Here is a 23,498-nt window from a genome sequence, read left to right as displayed (position 1 = left end):
ACTTCCTTCTGTTCCCCTCACAAAACTCTCATTTTTTTGTTGGGATTTGGAACCACTGGCACCATGGAGTTGATCTATTGTGATACACTGAAGTCTTTTTTATGCGACTTTTTTATGCGGATTTTCAAAGTTATGCGGTTTTTTATGCTGATTTTCAAATTTATGGGGTTTTTTATGCGAATTTTCAAAGTTATGCGATTATTTTCATGCAGCTTCCTTTTAATTTCTAGGGCATCACCTGAAGCGACTTTTATCGAAAAATAGATCCTCGTGAATGCACATGCTTAAACAAAAGACATAAAATGTTCATATTTTTATTTTAGGTTATAAATTACTAGTCTTTGGGTTAAGGATATGAGAAGCATTCTTGATGCAGTGAAAATAAAAACAGAAAATGACTGAATACCTTTTTACTTTTCTCATAATAAAACTTATGCAATCGGTCGGAATTTCGACTTTTTAACCGAGGCCCGGAGAGCCGAATCTCTTATACCATTTGACTCAGTTCGGCGAGATCGGAAAAAGTCTCTGAGCGTGTATTTTTTTTACTTGGTGATAAAGCTTTTACGCCGACCCGGCACACGTTCAGTAGTTAGACCATACTACCGATTTCGTCCATTGTGAGCCAGAGTGAGGAACTCTGAACAGAGAAGATAACTCTGAACCTTATTATTACTCTAAACTCCACCAAGAAGTCCGACATTTGCCTGATCCCCCGGATTCCATTTGAAATGACTACTTTGGGGGAGGCGTGCTAATGCGCTTCACTTGATTCCAGGTCTAGCTGGTCGTGCTAGATTTCGCTTGTCTCGTAACCGCCATATCAGTCCTGCACGGCATGATATTCTACATGCCTTCCTCTCTACGTTGACCAGTTGGATGCCGTGGTCGACCTGGCGATTCCGGTTGGAGGGTGGCTTCCGGTTCACTGATGCCCCAACGACCAGGGTCTGTCGCGTTCGGTGCTACTCGGCGTAGCTCCCGACAGTAGAGCTAGCCTACCTCGGCGGAGAGTTCCCCAACGAAAGAATGTCTCCTGCAACCGTTGACGGACACGTTATTCTTCCTTAGATGCAGTCCGGCAGAATGTCCAGCAATTCCCGGTGAAGTATTGCGTCCGGTTCACTGGCGCCCCGATGATTCAAGCCGGCGATTCGCTACGGACTACTCGGAATAGTCCCCGACGGTGGATCTTTCCTACTCCGACGAAGAGTTCCCTGGCAGTGGAAGATCTTCCGAAACCGATACTACCCGGGCAGATGCCGAGGTCGGTCCTGCGATTCTGGGTGGAGGGTGACTTCCAGTTGACAGGCGCCCCGAACGAGCATCTGCCGGAGCTACTTCCCGATCTATTCTACTAGTCCCCGGCGGTGGGGCTAGTCTACTCCGATGGAGAAATTTTCCGACGTTGAAATTTCTCTCGAAATCGTTATCTCGATGCTGGTCGGTTAGGTGCCGAGATTAGTCTTGCGATTCCGAGGAGTTCCGACAGCATAGGTCATTAAGTGACTTTACGCTTGTCTGGACATGCCGCAGACTCAGGTGATTCGCATTTAATGCCAAAAGATCCTGACTCCTGCGTTGCAGAAGAAAAAGAGTTAAGTAGCCGGGAAACTCTAAGCTAGCTCATATGACCCTACTCCACGCTTTTCTCTAAACTTTCTTACTTCAAATCCTTGCTCTTCCTTGAGTACTATGGCTCTTAATATTGAAAAATATTTCACACCTTATGTGTTTTTTATGCGGATTTTCAAAGTTATGCGTTTTTTATGCGAATTTTTAAAGTTATGCGGTTTTTTTATGCGGATTTTTTTATGCGGTACGTATCCCCCGCATAAAATAAACTTCAGTGTATACCCCTGCTTCATATCGCATCGGTTCAGGCCGACGAGTTACCATTGAGGGTAACTGTCGTTGTCTGGTATAATTGTTAGAATGAATTTAACTACCACGTTGGGATTTTCTAACCAGATTTCACAAGGACTTAGTATGGCCTTGTTGAAATATTGTTTTCTACGCACTAATACTGTTGAACAGTTGCAAAGCAAATGTTGAGAGGTCTCTATATCACAGTCACAAAACCGACAGACTTCTGATTGACTTCGATTTATCTTTTTCAAATGATATCTGGCCGGGCAGTGCCCCGTAAGTAGCCCAACAACAATGCTTAGTAATTTTTTATTTAAGTTTAATATTTTTTCCATAACTCGCTTGTTTGGAGTTATGAACAGTTTAAATTGTCTTGAAGTATTTGTTGCAATCCAGTTTGACTGTATTGCATCTTCCTCCCATTTTTTGATTTCCATTTGTAGTACACATTTGGACACCCCGCAGAAAGGCTCTGGTCCAATGAATGGTAAGTTTGAGCCTTGTCTGGTTATTATATCGGCTTTTTCATTTCCTTCGTTTCCACAGTGACCTGGTACCCAATATAAATAAACCTGGTTTTTATCAGCCAGTTGCTTCAGTAGTGTCATATATTCCCACACAAGTTTGGATTGGCATTCGTAGGATTTTAGTGCACTCAGAGCTTCCTGACTGTCAGAAAATGTTTAAACATATAGATACACACTCTAAGATGGCATATATTTCTGTAAGGAAAACAGGCCAAACCCTCATGCTCGTTAGGCTGTATTTTTTGACACTTCGCTAGTATGTGTATAAAGTGTCTGTAATTTTGACACAGAGCTAAATTTCCGTCATGTACTCCCATTCCGAAAATACCCATATTGTTGAGGTTATAGAGAATTTATCCAAACCAGAAGTCGCCATCTTGGATTACAAAATGGCTCAAGAGCGTCAACCGAATTCCGAAAATACCAAACATTTATTAGTAACAGTTAGCTAACAATAGGTTAAATTGGATACAACTTCATACTGTACTGAACATACTCAAATTTTTTTTACGAACTTGGTTCGTAAAAAAAGGGTTCCTTATTTCGAATTTAGTTCGTAAAAAAAGTTACGTAAATCGAATATTACGTAAAAAACCTGCTTTAATCCCCCTAGTGGTGCAATTGTGCCTTTCTCATTTGCCCAAATTACGATTCCATGGCTGGATATGTTCAAGATAATACATATTCAGTACGATTTACACATACATACAATGGATCGACAGCCACGAGCTTGAGATGCTATGTGTCGACGCTAAAACACTTGAAATCAGTAGCGGATCTAGGCCGAGAGTTCGAGGGGTTCGGACCCCGCCAAAAATTTGTTAAAATATTTTAAATTAGTTTCAATTTTGAAACTCAAAATCACTTCAAACCAAATTTTTCACTGGTTTTTATTAAATGCGGTTATTGCGTATTACGTGATGTGTTCATTTCAAAATTCAATTTTATTCTAGAGGTGCTAGGAAATTTTATTGGGGGACAGGGGGCTTGATGGGGGGAAGGGGGGTTTAGGGAAGGGTGGTAATGTGAATTTGCTGTGTGGCTGCACTCTTGAACCCGTAACTCCGGAACCGGAAGTCGGAAATGAAAAAAAATCAGCGGCAGCATATGGGAGCGTTGTATCTTTCATTTAAGACTAAATTTGACAAAATCGGTTCGGCCATCTCCGAGTAACCGATGTGCTTTTTTAGTCACATACATACATACACACACATACGCACACCCACATACATTTGCCGAATTCGACGAACTGAGTCGAATGGTATATGACAAACGGCACTTCATGCCGGGATTAAGTTGACGATGTTCAGAGTACTTGCATAACCTTTCCATTGGGAAAATGCAAAAACTAAGGAGTTAACAAAAAAACGAAACAAAACAATTATGTTAACAAAAACGAAATTAGGCAAAAAGAATAAAAAAAGCAAAAAAGATACAACCAAAAACGTACAAAAAAAACAAACAAAAAAGTAAGAATAAGTTAGAAAAACAACATGCTAACAAGACAAAATAAAGAAAAATAATAAAAGCGTGGAAAAACTATAAAATGAAAATAAACACCAAAAAAGCGACAAAGCAAAAAATTGAAAAGTTGTAACCAAAAAAAGAAAACAACGGAAAAACTAAAAAAAACAAGTTATCAAAAAATGAAGCAATAATAAACTATAAAAAACCTGTTTTAATCCACCTAGCGGTGCAATTGTGCCTTTCTCATTTCTCTAAACTATGGCACGGAGGCTTTTTATGTTCAACATAATCGTGGAAATGTCCATTACATTCTTAGTACACTTTGCACTTATACACAATGGCATGCCAGCCACGAACTTGATGAGCTACGTGTCGACGGTGAAACACTTGAAACAAAAAAATATCATACTCCATTAGCCTAATCAGCATTAGATCAATGTTATCTGCTTGCTAACTCATTTTGTCATGCGGGGATGGGTATGTGAGGAGGGCGAAAGTCCCATGAATGAACGACTCCCCAGCTTAAATTGGTATGCTTTGTAATATAGTGGTGGTTTAAAGATGATGGGGTTGAAAGGGAGGGGTATGAGGTGGTGGTCTGAGGGGTGATTTAAGGAGATTTTTAAAGGAGGGGAGTGAACAGTAGAGGGGGGGGGGGTGTAACCCCTCTCCGTAAACTATCAACTACGCCCCTGTTAAAATCCAGAAACCTTATGCGAGTTGAAAAAAAATAGGGATTAGGTTGACGTTTTTCAGAGTGATTGCATAACCTTTCTATATGAGAAAGGCAAAAATGTGCAAAATCCAAAAACGTGAATCTTCGTCAAATTTTTTTGTGTTTGCATCAAATCTCGACGTTTTATGCACCTTGAATACATTTAGCATCAAAAATAAAAATTCTATTTTTAATTTTTCCTATAGCTTTTATGCGAAATTTCTGTGTGGCCGCACTCTCAAACCCGTAATTCCGGAACCAGAGTTCCGATCGATCCAAAATTCAATAGCAGCCGATGGGAAGGTTGCACCTTTCATTTGAGACTAAGTTTAGGCAAATCGGTCCAGCCATCTCTGAGAAAAATGAGTGACATTATTTGACACATACGCACATACATACACACACACATACACACACATACACACACATACACACACATACACACACACATACACACACATACATACACACATACACACACACATACAGACTTTTTCCGATCTCGACGAACTGAGTCGAATGGGATATGACACTCGGCCCTCCGGTCCGGGATTAGGTTGACGTTTTTCAGAGTGATTGCATAACCTTTCTATATGAGATAGGCAAAAAGAGTTCGTAAATGGAGGTTTCAGTGTATTAGATATTGTCTAAAAATTCGCTTATCCGCATACAAGGGAATTGTTTATGGAATATCTCTACCAACTTCCTTTTCCTTCTAGGATAATGAGCCTATTTTCGCCATGTTTCTATCATCTCCCTACCCATTTGAAACCATTGGTAAGAGTAGCGTTTGCCATCTTTTTTCAATACATTGGTTCAACTAGTAATGTAACAAATAGGGCTTTAGATTAGAGTTGTTATTGCGTTCAAATAGAAGTATTTCACAATGCTCAGGACATTTTTGTTATTATATTAGTTATTAGAAACGAAACAAAGATGACAATTTTTACGAATTCCATCGATTGTAGGCCGAATAATTAAATAAATAGCACCCGGTACCCTTCCTAACAGGGCCAACATTAGACCTTTACCCATTTATTAGGACACAGCCGAAGTCAATATATTTTGCTGCTCAATAGAATCGACAACAAACTCTCTTCGCACGTTCGTCACGTACCTACCCGAAACAAAGAGCCAAACTTTGTCTCCGCCTAACCGCTGCTCCGAACCGAACGCAATGGCGAAACACGGAAGAAACAGACTGCGAATAAAACCACCAAAAATCATACAATATATTGCACCAGTTTGATAAACTTTTGGGACAATATTACTATCAATTTGAACGCCCGGATTTTGTTTCCCCTTGTCCGCCCATCAGGCGCAGAAATATTGAACCGTGGGAACCGAGGAGTAATGAAAATCGATTGTAATGAAAAAACTTTTCCAATGTTTATCTCATTATTATCGGGGAAAGGGGTTCCAGTGTCGTTTCAACGAGAGATGGGGGTTTCTGTTTTTTTTGTTGCAACTTTTACTACTACTTTCAAGTCGATGCCAAATGGTGGAGAAGGAAACGTTCGACGAATTGAGTACATAAAGTTGTTCCTGTTTTTAAATTTTTGTGGCTTTCCGCCGGATGGGGCAGCTAGTTCGTCGCGGTCGTGGAGTGTTTTTTTAATTTGTTTCAAGTTTTATACCATCATAAAGTATGTCATTTCTTTAGGAGACCTAATTCTGGACCGATTGAGATTGGTTCTTTCTAAACTAGCAGTACGCTCCGATATAGTTCAATCCGCCACATGATATTATTTTTGACTTTAAGGAACCATCTTATTGGGACTTTATGATTTTCAAATATCATCAAAATTCTTTAAATATTGGAACGTTTTGCACAATCAGAATAGCTTATCTCCTAAATTAGGCGATTAAAAATTGTTCTAGACTAATTAGAGCTGCTAAATAAAATAAGTTCGTTCAGTTAGGTTCACCTCCTAGTCAAGATATAACTAAAGCTAATTCTCACAAGACTACATGATTAGTTACAGCAGTGAATTGAGGTTTGATAACTTTTTGAATGATCGCTTATGCTAAGTGAACCAACGAGAAAAGAACATAACTAGAAAATTATAAAACCAACATGAATTTAACCATATAAACTCATTTCATTACGATTGGATTGAGTGTGGTTGAGAATATTTTTTTGGTAGATTTTATTGAAATTAGGGTGACCATACCAGAGGAGTAAAAAATCAGGACAGTCGAAAGGGTACTGCATCCCCCCGTTACCTCTCAATCGACATTGCTTTTTCCGCATGTTTTCGGCAGGTAAAAAGTTCTGGGGTCTGGCAGGTAGAGCTTCGACAGTAAAAAAGAGTCTGGGAGTCTGGGAGGAAGAGCTCTGCCAGAAAGTCTTTCATCGGAATTCGATCACCAAGAACTTTTTCGGATTTACACAAAGGCAGTGTTTACTACACCACCATCAACAAACGTTTCATGCTGGGATGGTCTGTGCAGGACCGGCGAGGTGTTTTCAGTACTAAAAACACGACATTGACGTAAATCAGAAACATCAGCGATCCCAAGTAGCCTTCCTGCACTATGCCTGGCAATCTCCAAAGACAACCATTATCTCTCGATTTAAGAGCTGCAAAACCTACCGTTGTTACCAAAAATTTCTCCGTTTAATCGATTGTTATACGAAAACTGGTGGATAGCTTGGTGTAAATAATGTCAGTTTGAGCCAGAGCTTGAAAAAATTGATATCCCTGCGTGAACTTGAAAGAAAACAAAACTCAATTCATGCCCGTCGCGATGAATGAAATGTTTGGTTCGTTTCCCTCGTCAATCGTTCTCCCGACACAGCGCATTCAGGTTCGGACATGTTCGGTTTCAGAAGCAAAATGAATTTTGTTTCCATTCCACCTGTGAGAGGGATTATTGAGCAAAAGTGCACCAGATATAGATTATGCAGTTCACTTATGCTCGAAAATGTAGAAGATGCCAGCTTCTGATTTCAAACTGTCCACATAAAAACAAATAATTGCTTTGGTTGGTGAAGGAATTTATATTTCCTCTGCACTCAAGCATTCCATTCTGCATGATGTTTCAGTCAGTTGGAAAGTTAATGAATGAGGGAGACGGTGAATCTGAATTTTGGTTTCGGTAAATACAAGCAGAAATAAGTAACTGATTTTGAAATTTCGCAGCACTGGTTTGAGCTTCGTTAGACGTTTGTGGACATGGTTTCTCATAGTGTATCCTCTTATGTAACAACGTAGGGCACGCAGGGGACTGTCCTTCATATGTGCGCAGCGTGATTTGAGATTTGGATACGCGTTTTGCTTTGAATTGAAAGTTCAAATATGAAGCAATAGGTTCCGACATTCGCATTCTCACGAAACAAACACCGTTGGAAATACCTAGAAAAAATTTCTCCAGGTTTCAAACTTAAAGGATTCCACCGTTACGTATTCCGACATGATGGTTGTAAAAAAATTCTTAATAGTACCCAGGTGTAAATCGTGCAGACGCATATCAATCTTACTATTGTAAATATACAATTTTACTATTGTCAATAAAAACGGGTATCTTGTTCCTAACTTTATCATGCTCAACGACGTATTTCATATTGTCTTCCATAGCGCAGCTTTCCGTAACGAGTGTGGTGGACTTGTATAACGACGACTTGCAAACTGCATTTGCAAATTTGCTATTGAATTTTGCTGTTTAGTTTCAAACATCTCGAAATGAATGATCGATATCACACCGATGAAAGTAACGGTGCTTTATTGTTCAGACTGGCATGGGATGAATTTTATTATTCGATTGCTTTGCTTGTTTATAGTACTGGCACGGTACATAAAGACAGCAGACATTAGGTAGAAACGTTCATTTGATTCAGTGCACTGTTAACAAACAGAGCGACTGATTAGGTACTGGTATCGACCCTGTAGTAATTTCAAGATCCCCAGCTCGAGAGAGCGCTCAATGACATTATTCCACGATAGTTGCTATTTTTCTTTTTATGGAATGGATTTCCAGTAAGACGAAAAAAAGCCACTAGCAAGAGAACTCAAATACAAGCAGAAGCACCAAAACGCCGATGTGTCTTTTCAGAGGTACCAAAGGTAATTCTTCGGGTCCCCGATTGAAAGACGATTTAAGCTGAGAAGAAATGGGAGATTCGACTGAATTAAGTTTTGTTTGTCGCATTCCGATTGAGGATGACTATACGTTGCAGTTATGATTGCGGTCGGTCGTTACTGCGATCTGGAGCATAGTGAAAAGCGAAGACTGAATAAATAGAAATATATTAGGCTTACAGGAGAAAAACCAGGACCAATCAAGCATTTTCCTCGACTTCCCAGGACACTAGGACAGTCAATGTAAAACCAGGACATGTCCTGGGAAACCAGGACGTATGGTCACCCTATTGAAATAAAACTTTGATAATTCAATGAAACAGTGAAAATGGCAATATTTTCAAGCGTCTGATCCCCCGTCTGGTTCCGGTTGAAAGTTTAATGAAAGAAGCAACTTCGATTTCATATTTTTGTTCATAACCCGCTTGAGACATTATGGCACAAAAAACTTATTTTGGACCTTTCTAATGCTTACACTCAGGGCCGTCGAGAGGGGAGGGCAGTACGGAGTGTTTCCCCCGGGGCCGAAATTGTGAAGGGGGGCCGGAAATTGACCAGAAGGAATGATTCCATCAAAAATTATTTCAATAACAATTTATTTGAAAATTTTATTAGAGTTTCAATAGTGGCATGATTTAATTAGGATAGCTTGCTATATTCGAAATTGCAAAAAATTAGAAATGAGATTTTTGTTTTGATCTTGCATGAATTTTTTTAATGAGTTAAAAATGTTTCTGGATTTCTGAATAACTCCCCAAATTGAGAAAGAGCATGAAAATTCACGAAGAAAACGTTTAGTGTTCGTGTTTTCTCAATTAAAATAATTTTTTCCATTTTTTGGCATTTTGTCGGAGAAATTCTATATTCTTCATATAATCAATACTATTGAATGCAATATTTTCATATTTCATATTTGCTTTTTCGCTTCTTTTTCCATTCAAGTTTGTTCTTCGTTCTATTTTCTTTTAAATTTGTCCCATTTTTAATGCTTTTTTTCATTTTTTGTATTTTTACTATTGTTCAATTTATATCATTTCTATCTGTTTGTCAATTGATTTCATTAAATTTATTTCACTGAACTTTTATTCTCTATTAATTTTTTATTCCTATTTTCCAGTAAACCTATTTTAGTATTTATGTATCAGCTTTTTTCCATATTTTTCATTTTAGTTTTCTCTCATTTACTTTAAAAATCTTTTCTTCTGTTTTTTCGTTTTAAGTTTTTCGTGTAGTAAATTTTTCTGTTCTCCATTTATCAGTTTAAAAAATTATGCTTTTCATTCGTATGGACTTTTTCATTATTCTCCATTACCCTGAGAATTTTCCTTTATTACCATTTAAACAATTTTGAACACCACGTTGGCATTCGCATTTCAGATGCCAAAATATCCTGACTCCTGCGGTAGTAAATAAAAGGTTGAAGTCGCCGGGAAATTCGAAACTTGCCCTATTCCACGCGTTTCTAAATTTTCTTTCTTCAACAAGTAGCTCTCCCTTGAATACTATGGCTCTTAATATTGAAATATATATTGCACCTTCCAATCTCTTGCTAATTAAATGCCGTTACAACACCATATATTCTATTTTGTTATTTTTTCATGTGAGCATCTTTCTCATTATTTGTTTTTATTTGATTTTTTTGCGTTTTGTGAATGTTTTAGTTTTTATTTCATCAATTTTAATTTTGTTTCCCTTTTACTTGATATAGATTTCCAGCATTTTCATTTTTATTTATCTAAATCATTTTGATTTTATATGTTTTCAATGATTTTACTTTTGTCTGGTTTTGGGCTATTTCCACTTATTCCTGTTATCAATTTTTTCTTCAATCTATTCCATCCAATAGTTGCCATTTGTTTTTATTTCTATTATTCCATTGCACTTATTCAAATCTAAATGAGTTCATTTAACAAAAATACTTGTCCACTTTTTGATTTTTCATAGTCTTTAATTTTTATCTAATTATTTCATTCTTGTTTTTTAACATTTTACCAATTTCCTATTTTCGTGCTTCCCATTTTTTATTTTGCTACTAATTTTTATATTTCAAATATTTCGCATTATTTTTGTTTTTACGTCTAACTCAGTGGATCCATTTCGTTCATTTTTATATTTGTTTACTTTTTAATAGTCTTTCTTTATATTTTTGGTTGTATTCATTTTTCTTCATTTTTCTTCACTTTTTTGTTTTTCATCTTCCTTCCTCTCATGAACATGAACATGATATTTTATTTTTCATTTTTTTGTTTACCCGTTTTCACTATTTTAACCGTTTATATTTTTCTATTTCTTTAATTTTTGTACAATTTCCTGTTTCATTTCCTTCGCTTAATTTGATTGTTCAAACTATTCATTCTTTTTAATTTTGCTATTTCTGCAAACAAATTTGAATGCTTTCAAATTTTAACTTTTCCATTTTTTTTACCTTGGTCCATTTTCTGCTGTTTCACTGCTTTGTATTTTTTTTCTATTTTTGATATTGGTAGGTTTTTTACTATTAGCTTATTTTTTCCATTAATTTATATGTATTTTTTCTATTTTATCCATTTGTTCCACTTCACCTACTTGTTAGTTTTTCCTTGCTGGTTTCTTTTTTTATTTCTCTCTCATTAAGTTCTACCTCTATTGAATGATCTTTTTGTTTTTTTATTTATTTCCATGTTGCTACTATTTTTTCAACATGTACATGTTTTCAATTACGGATTTTTGAATAATATTGTACAAATTAGTCGTTGTTTGACCAAATTTTGATCATAGACGCCGCACAGTGGTCCAGAATGCAAATTTAGCAGGAATTTTGAGATTTTACTAAAACTAAATAACTTAACCTTATTAAGTCTTTGGAGAAGTTTTCGTAGTTTATGAGCCCCCTCTTTTTGTTAAAACAACAGTTAGGGTGGTTCTAATTTTACCAAGATCAAAAAATTAACTTTGTTATCATTCTAGCTAGAGCCAAACGACCTTCAGCGAAGTTGTAACACGACAAATTTTTGGAAAAGTTTGCTGAAGACATGTAAGCTCTATCTGTCATACTTTTTAGTTTACAACAAATTTAAAGTCGGAGCTTAGGGTGTTTCTTCGAACTACAGTTTTATTCCAATAACTTTTGCTGTATTCATTTAAAACTAAAGTAGTCTTCAGACAACTTTAAGGTTGTTTCAAGGCGAATCATTTGTTTCATGGCACCATATATCTAGCTAGTTCCGTTGAAAAGTTATGAGCACTTTTCCGCCAAAAATGGGGTTGTTTGGGTTAAAAATATCACTCATTTGGGGCAAATAAAAGATAATTCTTTTTGAACTATAAATAAGCGATATTTTTTTAAATTTCATGAAATTGATTTAAAAAAAACTATTTTTGAAATATTATGCGCTTATATCTTCTGAACAATAAAAGCTAGAGTTTTGATGCATTAGAAGAAAATGTTCGTTTTCAAAAACTCTGAAAAACATCTGAAGGATAGGTTGGAAAAAAATGAAAAATGCAAAAGTTATATTAAAAATTTGGGTTTTCATGAATTGACTCTTTGTAATATGTTTAAATAACTTTCACGGTGAACAATTTAAAAAATGCAGTTTCGTTTTCATGATAAAATAATGCACTTTACAATACTTATCCATTATTTTAAATAATGGGTAGGGTGGTTCTAAATTTTTTTAAAATAAAAAAATTAACTTTTTAATGGTTCGAGATAGAGTTTCGCTCTCTTCCAGAAAATTGAAGGAAATGAAATTTTAAAAAACTTTGTCGAATACACTGAAACTCTATGTCGTGTACTTTTCATTTTACAAGAAATTTACCAAAAAAATTTAGGGTGTTTCTTAAAAAAATGGTTTTTTTGTATAACTTCTGCAGTTTTGATTTTTCACTAAGATCACTTTAGAAATATTTTCAGATATTTTAAAGGAGAACAATTTGTCTTAATATATTGAAGCTCTAGCTTCGCTCGTTAGAAAGTTATATATACTTTTTACTAAAAATAAACTATTTTTTAGTAAATATTGCAAGATATAAAAATATCGTATTTGCCATTTTTTGGTGATCTATACTAGGAAGCATGCTATTTCATATGAAAGCAACAGTAATTAATGTTCAGTGCCCCAATCGAAGATAATTCTTTTTGAGAAAGTTTTATTTTTTTATATAAAAGTGGTTATAACTTTAAAACGAAAAAAGTTAAGTAGTTGGTGTTTTAAAGCAAATTATGCGCCTTAAAATAATCTTCAAGTTTTCAAAAAGGTACTTTAGCGTAAAATAAAAATTTCAAAAGTTATAGAAATAAAACCGTTTTTTTAGGCAAGACCCTAAAGCTTACATTTAAATTTCCCGTGCAATGGAAAATATAAAAGCTAGAGCTTGCATGTCTTCAGCAAATTTGTCTAAAATGTGTTGCTCTACAACTTCATCGAAGACAGTAAAGCTCTATCTCACGCCGTTAAAAAGTTTTATTTTAAAAATTGCCAAATTTAGAACCACCCTAGCATCGGTTTAAACAAAAAAGAAGGGCATTGTAAAGTACAACAACTTTTCCAAACATATTGTAAGGCTAAGTCATTTAATTTTAGCAAAAAGTTAAAATTCCTGCTAAATTCGCATTCTGGACCACTGCACTGTGCAGTGGTTGAGTAGTAAGCGTGACCGCCGCTCAGCCCAGTGGGTCTGGGTTCAATCCCAGCCGAGGTCGTTGAACTTGTAAAAACAAGGGAGTAAAGTTGTTGGTCACGGTCCATATGTTGATGAATTGATATCTGTGGGATGGTCATAGCATAGTTGGTAAATCGATTGCCATGTACGTAGCTCACCTGGGTTCGATTACCAACCCCGTACAAAGGGTTAGAGATTTTTCCAAAACGAAAGATTTCTCTACCACAAAAGAGGTGAATGACCCTAAGGTTAAAACCTCTATAATCAAATTTAAAAAAATGATATCTCGATTGTGGAGTCACTTCTCTGGCGTCTGTGATAGGCATTCAGTGCGGACAGAGATCGACGGAAAATAAAGGAAAAAATGACCGTTACACCCTTCGAAATGAAAAAAAATCGTTGGAATTAACAGTACCAAGTATATTCACCTATTGTTCTCCGCAATAGTTTTTATGCACTATACGTAAAAGAAAAGAACTATTTCTTTTAAATAGATTTCGAGTTTTACCGTTTCTGCGTTCGAAAAATCTGCAATGATGTAGGGGCCTGAAGCCTGATTAAAACATGTATTCCTTAAACCGCTACCCCTATCAACCGACAGCTTCAATAACCATGGCGATTGATAAGAGTGAAGAGTTTCCTTGGTCAATAAATATTTCGATTTGGTCTTAGAATAATGTAAGACGTAATTATTTTCCACTTACACGAACCTTATTATTTCTAGAGTCAATTTTTCAATGCATCCTGTGAGCATTGATTGACGGTCACATTTGTCCGATTCTAGGGCCCATAGGGGAAATAGGCCAGATCTGTGTTTTGATCAATTCTACAAGCCTTAAGGTTAGTCCCATAAGAAATTTATATTTTATGAAACTGATGCTTCAAATGGCAAAATCAGCTAACCACAACCAGGGCCGTCGAGAGCCGCGTCGGGCCTCAAGGCTTGTATTACTGCCGGGCCTCTTTAAACCTATGTCCTCTAGTGCAGTATGAGTTAGTATCTCTTCAGCCACGGGAAACTCATGAGTCTGTGGTTTCTATTAGACTCCGGTTGACTCATACTGCCACATCTACAGATAGCGTGCCAGACAGGCAAATTTCGACAGCTTCTTATTCCGTGGTATCAAAATAGGGTAAAATTGCCATAGTTACAAGTTTTTAAATTTGTGGGTATTCAGGAATCAGCAGCGTCTGGCTCAAATGGCACATTCCCCATGTGGATCGGAGATCTGTGCCTTGCCATGAATCGTTTTTTCATCATTTCCCTGATGGCAAGGATTGGGGAAGTAGTAAGGTTAGGGGTAAGGAAAACAGGATCTGCAGGTGCTACAATAGCGGGAATAATACTTCCAAACCACGGAGGAATTTAGAATTTGTATTTCAACAGTGAGCGGATATATTTTGTTTCGCGAAACAAACGCTTCTGTTCCATTGATGGTGTGGAACATAATCAGCACGCTATGTCTAACATGGTGAAATTGTATGGTGTAAACATTGGCCATCTTTAGCTCCATGTGTACTTTTAACAATAAATCTTAAGGAACGTCTCGAAAAGTAAATAGGAATATATTTTGACCGCAATAGGCCACTTTCTACTTGTAATCGTCACTCATTTTTTTCGACACAGTAGCTTGGAACATAATATTTTGCTTCTACTGTGCAGACAAAGCGACACATGGATTGTTTTTTTTGCTGGTAGCGGTGGAGCAGCTTTTGGCTTTTGTTGTAAGAAAAATGAGAAGGTAGCAGATGCAGCTAAAAATTTTTGTTTAAAATTATCAAATCAAAAAGATTTTCTATTTACATAAGTAAACTGTGAGAATATGTGGGACGAGACAACAATATAAACACAGAACACAGTAATCAGACGCAAATAACACAACTGTGAGTACAGTAGGCAATTGAATACTGCTGCTGTTGGATTAGCTGAACTGATTTGATTTCTTTATTTTGCGCATCATAATTGGGTTCTTATAGACATCACACGCATCTTTGGTGAGGCCCAAAATCACCGTTCTATCTCAATACAATGCATTTTTAGAGGGAAAATACTAGTACGTTCTATGACAATACAAAAATATAAAAATTAACCTTTTATTCAACGATTAGTTAAGGTCGGTTTACCTTCTCATCTCGCCCAGAGTAGAAACTGAAAATCGTTCCGCTATAGATACACGGTAAAAACGACTGCAGACTAATTGTGTTGATACTGATTTGGAAACGTCCTGTAAGATCAGCTACTCGGGAAGTGAAACAATTACTAAACGTGTAGATTGTGAACAACGTGCAGCACACCAACGAAAGCTGCCACGTTAACAACATCATCCCAGTATATATAGGCAAGGACTCTAGAGAGATACGCTTACATGAATTATCTCCACACGCCCCTGACATCGTGATTAACAAATTTATGTCAAGATACGGAGAAAAGCTTTTCATAACAGCTGAAACTTCGCATTTTCCCGGATGTCCCTAACGTTGTTCTTATGGTGAGAATGCTTCCGTACAAACCAACTCCTTCATACGTAACCATTTTATGCGGATCAACCGAAAATGGGACGTTTCATCAGGCAACACTGATTAATGATTATGCACCCATGGAAGATTCCTATGAACGAATTCTGCAAAAAAAACCACCACAGAATACTTTGTGCAAAAGAACAATAAGCCCATCTGCTATAACCGTAAACAGCACACCGTTATCTTATGCCAAACCACAAACGGCTACAAAATCAATATCTACGGCTCTGACAGGAACAAATATTCACTCAACAACAATCACGCCCAGTATCTCCACGCCAACAACCAGCACAACCAGCAAAGAAGCAAACGTAGAAGACGACGGATGCGTTTGTCCGTGCGCTCGCATTCCTGTTTGACGTTCTATTGCTTTCTTCGAACATACTTTGAATTGGCTTCACAATATTTCGTAGTGTATTCCTCGATTCAAGTAATAAAACTCGCTTTTTTAACTTGTACACAAAGTAGACAATTCCCTTAAGAACGTTTGTTTTAACAAATGTCAACTATCAAATAAAGTTTTCATTTTTTACGCCTCCATCATTTAATAATTTAATAAGACGAATGATTACAAAGAAACTACTATTGATATTTTTATTTCTCTTCTATGAATACCGGACGTGTTCGCCCATCTACCGAGTAAAAACGCGGGCCCCCAAATACGACCCGGGCCCCAGGGCAATTGCCCTGGCTGACCCCTCCTCTCATCGGGCCTGACTACAACCAACCAATCCAGTGTTTCGCAGTTGCAGTGTTTTTGAACCAAGGTGTCACCGTTTGCGTAAGTATGCTCATGAATAATATATCGTTATTTTAGCACTGAAGACATACATATCCGGTTACCCTATCAAGTGTTAAGAATTCTTGAGAAAATGCTGATAATCACATCCCAAGCGTATCGGTTTAACGACCTTAACTATGGTTCGTGTTAGATTTCACAAGCATCAAAACACCATAAAATGGTCTCAATAATTATAACATTACATGACCATGCTGAGGGTATTTTCATCGGTTGATTACATTTCAAACACTATCCACTATCGGTGTGATTTCGAATCATGAGCGAGAAGTGTTATGGATGTTTGTTTACTCGGTATAGCAAAACTTCTCAAATACATACTATTTGAACTTCATTGCCGTCTTGGTGTCAATTTAGTCAATTTACAAATCATCGACTAGTTCCGATTTTCATACCATCGTGGAAAAATCCCACGGTGCATCCTTCTTTCATCTTCGATTACGATCACCTTCTTCCAGTTAAATACAAACATTACACCTACACAGTTTCATTTGGTAAAACAACTGCAATGAATAATTGAAACTACTAACATTTTAATTGAATCACGGAAATATTATATTATTGTTTGTTTCAAAGTATGTTCTGAGAAATGTGTACATCACATTTTTATTTATTTAATAAAAATAGGTCATCAGGTTGCATGGGTGCGTTTCGACTTCGTCTCATCAGAAACCAACATTAACTTTTTGTCGGTTTCTGATGAGACGAAGTCGAAACGCACCCATGTAATAAGTAAGGATTTGTGCCCTTCAAGTGCAAAGACTGGTTTTACCAAAACAATTTTCGCCCTGGTGAGAAATTTTGGTGTTTACCCAATTATTTCTCCTTAGGGTGAGCATAGGTCATCAGGGTTTCGGAGAAACAATTGCATTTATTTTGCTATTCAGATTGGAATTGCTTAACCTTTTTTAGGTGTTAACTTTTGACGTAGGACTACGTCTTCGTTTTCGATATGGGGGTGCACTTTGCAAATTCAACAAAAATGGTATGCAATGAAAAGTGATCAGGTTTTAAACGTTTATAATTCAGCCATTTCATAATAAATTTTCGAAATTTTTGCACAAATCATTCAGAAATAGTTCTAAAAACAGATTCCAATAGATAAAAGCATAGATTTTTGTTATTATCGCATCAAAAATTGAAAAAATGAATGACATAGTCAAAACACCACGCATTCACACACAGAATGTAGCGCTTCCCAAGCCTGGCACGACAGAATGATGTGCCTAGCATGCTACGCTGCTATGAATGACGTCATCATCGACTGTTTAAGGAACAGATTTTGACGGACAAGCTCACTAGGTTGCTGAACGGCAAGCAGAGTGCTTTGGCAGCCAGTGAGCAAACTTATCAGCCATCACAGAAGGCTTAGGATGAGTGGTAACTATGTTACACTAACTGTGGAGATACACAACGCTCGCCGTTCAACAGACAACTGAACTTGTCCAAACAAACGAACATCAAACACCATGCTCTCCCTTGTTCTGTGCTCGTTTCAAGCACACGTTTTATGTACTATCTCGAACGCAACACGTTCACAAGTATGCCTGTACAGTCGAGCTCCATGTGCGTACATGGTGAACATAGCGTCGTAGCACTACATTTCTCGTTCACTCCACCCATCATTGCTAATGTTGCTTGGTGCGTATCTCATCGTATCGTATACACACAACTGTTTGATTCGAGCATTTTACAACTGTACACTGTTCGCTTGGGAACAATGTTTGAGGCGAATGTGTATAGTTAGGGACACCTGATTTGTTTTGCGGTTGCATTGCATGCGTGCATAATAGCAACATGTGCTTTCGCAGGCGGAATGACTAAAGCTTTCCTTAGCAACAAATTCACGCGAATCGATTGAAAGCGCAACGAAGGCTTATTATTTACGTTCGATTCATGCATTGATTCCGCGTGGAAGGCCAATGCCTTTCATTCTTTGATTCTGCTAATACATACTACAAAGCCTATTTATTAATAAAAAGTTATATTTCATTTAATTCCACTATGTTTTGTGGAATAGTGGAATTAAATGGAAGAAAACCTTTGAAATATTACGTACATTCCACTAAGTTCGCGTATATATTGTAATAAAAAATTTATACACTGTCACTCAAAAACCCGTTGCAAAAAACGCATCGAAGTCCACATATTTTTTTTTAGATTCTTGTATATTTCTTGTTACAATATATAGTTAAGAACACTGCATTCGCTAAATTTGTATGTATACTTTTGAAAACTGACAATAAGAAGACAACATCGATTTCAGCAAAGCTAATTAAATACATATTTGTTTGTTTAAAGTGTGTCAGATCATATTGTGTGAATTGGATTCACGGTAGAGAACATTGTTGACGACTGTCATTGCGGCTGTTATCGTGGATCAGCTGTATTAATTACGGCGTAGTTCATTTATTTTTTATTTTTCTCGTGTTGTTCCACGAAAATGCATTGTCTTTCGTCCTAAGTACAGTTCTTTTAATCAATGTAAAAAAAGTCAAAAGGGGTTTTTCCTTACGACAAAATTAATGCTGAACGCGAATTTTGTGTTGGCTTTTCGATATTTTTGTTTTTGAAAAAATACGGATATCAACATGAAAAATACGCTTGGAGGCACGATATTTTAGCCATTTGGGGGCACTATAGGTCAATACTAATCGTCTCACAGCCAAGCATTCATGTGAGCCGGAATGAACAACTTCAGTTCCACACTCTGGCGATGACGAGAACACCGAAGAAGACATTTTCAAGTACAAAGTCAGACGCAGCTACCGAAACAATATGTTTTTTCAACATTTACTCTCTCGGTTTCATGATTTTTCACAACATTTGCCACTTCTCATTTTCTTACCTGAATGAAGTCAATTTAATTTTTAAATAATCTGCTGTATTCACTCTTAAAATAGAAGTTTAACCGATGATTTTCTAGGCGTGTACATTGTTTAATTTAACCTCGAATATAGTGACCTATCGATCGAACCGATTGGATTTAGCTGGAAAACTATTTAGCCAGACATAAAACCTTTATTACCAAAACGTTGCCAGATGTATTACCTTTCCAACTAGTTCTTGTGTTAGTGCAAAAATACCATCGAACGAGCTCGCCAAAGAAAACTGACCTACTTGACCCCACTCTACTCTAATAAGAATGTAATAGACATTTTCACAATGTTATATTGAACGTAACCAGCTATTAAATCATAACTTTGATAAATGAGAAAGGCACCGTTGCACCACTAAGTTGATTAAAACTGGTTTTAACGACAAAATTGGGACAAAAGTAAGTTAAAACGAGTGTCGCTCCTTTGGGGTGTCGGTCTTACCCGCAGCGTTTTCAAAATGTCATTTTTTACATTTTATGCAATCCAATAATTTTTATTGAATCCAATTTTTTGAATCGATGAAAATATTATATATTCTTAACCCTAGAACTTGCGTTTTCCACCCTAGAACGTTACACTGGGGCACAAATGTACCCCACGTGTTTGATCGCAATTTTCGCAGGTAAAAATGCAAACAAAAGAAATGTATAATACATCATTTTCTTCGTTTTTTGATTGCGAAAACAGCTGTGTGAGTAAAAATACGGAATTTATTGAATCAATGATACATAAATTGAAAAAATCGTGGTTTTGACGTTTTTTGCAAAAGTTACTATAACTTTTCGAATTTTCAACTAAAAATTTCAACTTTTAGAATAGTTGAAAAAATGGTCTAGAAACTGTATAAAATGGAATTTCGAAATTTTTGAAAAAGTGCAATTATTTGGAAGAGTGAAAGTCTAAAAATCGGGTTTTGGAAAATACCACGAAATGGGGTGGAAATTGAAATGAAAAACAAAATATTTCTGATCAGTAATACATTGGTAACACGCAACGTTACTGCTACAGAAGTTACTGTGCGCAATTTATACTTGCAAGTCATTATTTTGAAAAGCTATTAGAAAATAAACAATAAAAATCAGCAAAAATGAGAACGATTAAATTAAATTAATTGAATATAATACTATTATATAATACTAATAGTTACTTACGTAGTAAAACAACCAGTATTTAAACTGGTATTGTCACGAATCACATTTCCACTGACAGCACCAAACCTGACGAAATACTAACGGCTACCGTACACTGGGTACACAAATGTACCCCACGCCAACTTTGACACCTGCTTCCACGAAGGATATAAGCAAACTGGCTATACCACCTTTTCCTACTCTTACTAGGAACTCTAAATTGTATTACGGTTAGGGTCCCAGGTCAGTAAATGTCGAATTCTCGTCTTCATAATGCTCCAAAGAAGGCGTGGGGTACATTTGTACCCCAGTGCAACGTTCTAGGGTTAAGAACCATCCAAACAACAATTTGTGTTTCAAAAATTTTCCAAAAAAGCAAAATAAGCTGTCATTTCAAGAGTGATCTGCAACAATATCAGCATATAAATGACAAAGTAGCAGGCGCAACACATTTTCAAACAGAAAATACACAAAAACTGTATTCCAAGCCGTAAATGGAAATGATATGTTTGTACCTGAACTGAGCCGACATTTTCGGAATTCGCACTTTTCCCCGTTACTATGTATGTATACCCTGCTCAAGTCTCAAGTCATCTGCATAAGCTGTTCCGGCTTGGATTTGGATAGCATCGGTGGTGCTAGTGGTGGTGGTGGTACCCTAAGTAGGCAAGCGAAGGCAATCTCGGCGTATTTTGTTTCGCATCGTTACTGGGATTCGTCGCCCTTCACCCGGGCATAAACTCAAAATAAAAATGCAGCAGTTGGGAGGTAAACTTCTGCACTTACTTTGGAACGACAAAGAATGTAGAATGCCACAGGGCGGTTAGACAGAAATAGACCGGAGCGGGGAAGCAAACAGAAATCGCTGACGGTGAAACTACTTGACACAGTCCTACTTCGGTTCGGTTCTCCGGGAAACGCAGCCGTGGTGGTTGGTTTTAGGGAAGGGAGAGAGCGGAAGGTTAAAAGTGAGTTTCGAAAAAGAAACAAGCACTAAGTGGATAAGTTTCAACGTTGAGTGCTTTTGGCCGAAGCAGGATCCGGCAGGATGGAGGCTACCGGTCTGGAGGGCGAGCCTTTTCGTAAAACTACGGAAACGTGGCACACACACACGGAAGGGACACTATTACAGTGCTATGGAAGGCAGAATGGAATGCTCATTGTTCGACAATCTGCACGAGAGTGCTTGAATTAAGAGAGAATGGAATTAGAATTGACATATTCAGCATGAATTGCTAGATTCGTGGTGTATCTCATTATTGCATCAGAAGAAGGTTACGTATAGTAACAGACAAAACAATAGGACCACTTCATAAAGATGATATTTTTATGCAAAGTATTAATTCAAATGATATTCTGCGGAATCCACAAAAAATTGGTGGTGTTTATGGAATATAAAAAGAAAGATATGTAGAAATCTGGAAGAAAAGGAAGGCAAAATAATTAATCAATGGGGATCGACCCAATCGACTGCTTCTTTACGTTCGTCGTGTGGCGCAAATGTCTAGCGCAGTAATTTTCGGTTTCGTTTTGGTTTGCAGTTCCGCGTATTTTTTCTCTCGCGTTATCTTTTCCTCTTCGCAAATGGGTAAGCGGAAAAAACCGGGCCGTAGCCCGAAAATTTACCGTAGGCGATCGGCCAACGCTACCGTCAGCACTGTTAAGTCTGCTAATGTATCTGCTAGCACGCCGGGGTAACCGTCGAAAAAAGCTCGCGAGGATGACGAATCATCGTTAGTGATCTACTAGGGTTCGGTCAGGAACAGGATAATTGCCAAGATGGTCCACCAACCAATGTCACTGTCAAATTGCCCCCGCTGATCGTGAAGTCTATCCCTCTGGAGCAGCTGCAGAAGGTCCTGCATGCAAAGGGCATCAGTGCTCAATTTAAGCTTACCAGAATTGGCATCAAGGTGATGCTACAGACAATGGACGAGTATCTGAACCAGCATAAAGCGCAGTTTTTCACCGACGACATGCCTTCAGAGAAACCTTTCAAGGCTGTCGTTAGAGGTCTACCAGTGATGCAACCTGAAGACATCAAATCCGAGCTGGAGGAGCGGTACAAACTACAACCCTTAGCAGTGTATGTAATCGCTAGGAAGAAGAAAGAAAATTACGAGTACAGGGATTGTCTCTACCTCGTACATTTTCGAAAAGGCACAGTGACTCTTGGTGCCCTGAAAGCAGCGAAATTTATCGGCAATGTCGTTGTCTCGTGGGAACCGCACCGTGGCATTTACAAAGATGTCACGCAGTGTATGCGGTGTCTCCACTTCGGACATGGAACACGAAATTGTCATCCAGCTGTCCTATTGAAGGAGCAGTGCGGTATAAATGTGCTAACTGTGGAAAGCATCATCGTGCAATGGATCGAATTTGTAAATCACGTGAAGATTATAAGAAAATCCGGAACGAAGCGTCAATGAAAAATCAACCCGGTCGTCACCCGAACAAGGTTCCAGCGTATACAACAGCGAACTTTCCAAATCTTCCAACGATCGGAAAAGATCGTGAAGAAATTCCACGAGTCGGAACACCCCCAGGATTCCAAAGAAATAGCAACGTTGCAGCCCCAGCTTGGAATCAATCTTCCCATCAACCGAATCCGAACCCGGATTGTTCGCAAATACTCTTCAGCAGAACTTTTGCCGATTTTCACCACCATGTGGACCCAGCTTCAGCAGTGCAACACACATGCTGACCAAATACGCGTTCTAGGTGAGTTTATTATTCAGTATGGGTAGCTACGAGCTAAAAGTCATGCTCTGGAATGCCCATGCTGTTAAGCCAAAACACATGGAATTCATCGATCTGGCATCAAGGGAGGAAGCCGATATACTAGTGGTCACAGAAACCTTTTTAA

At 37.5% G+C, this 23,498-nt stretch overlaps 1 protein-coding gene across 1 annotated transcript; it reads left to right on the top strand.

Moving 5' to 3' along the window:
• Nucleotides 1–22,304: 22,304 nt before the first annotated feature.
• LOC131681085 (uncharacterized) lies at nucleotides 22,305–23,061 on the top strand. The gene is made up of 2 exons (XM_058961792.1): nucleotides 22,305–22,326; nucleotides 22,382–23,061. Exons 1-2 carry the CDS (start codon nucleotides 22,305–22,307, stop codon nucleotides 23,059–23,061), a joined length of 702 nt encoding a protein of 233 aa, XP_058817775.1.
• The last annotated feature ends 437 nt before the right edge of the window (nucleotides 23,062–23,498 follow it).

This window comes from Topomyia yanbarensis, chromosome 2 (genome assembly GCF_030247195.1).
Source record: "Topomyia yanbarensis strain Yona2022 chromosome 2, ASM3024719v1, whole genome shotgun sequence".
Lineage (NCBI taxonomy): Eukaryota > Metazoa > Arthropoda > Insecta > Diptera > Culicidae > Topomyia > Topomyia yanbarensis.
This window is presented reverse-complemented; position numbering and strand designations above follow the sequence as displayed.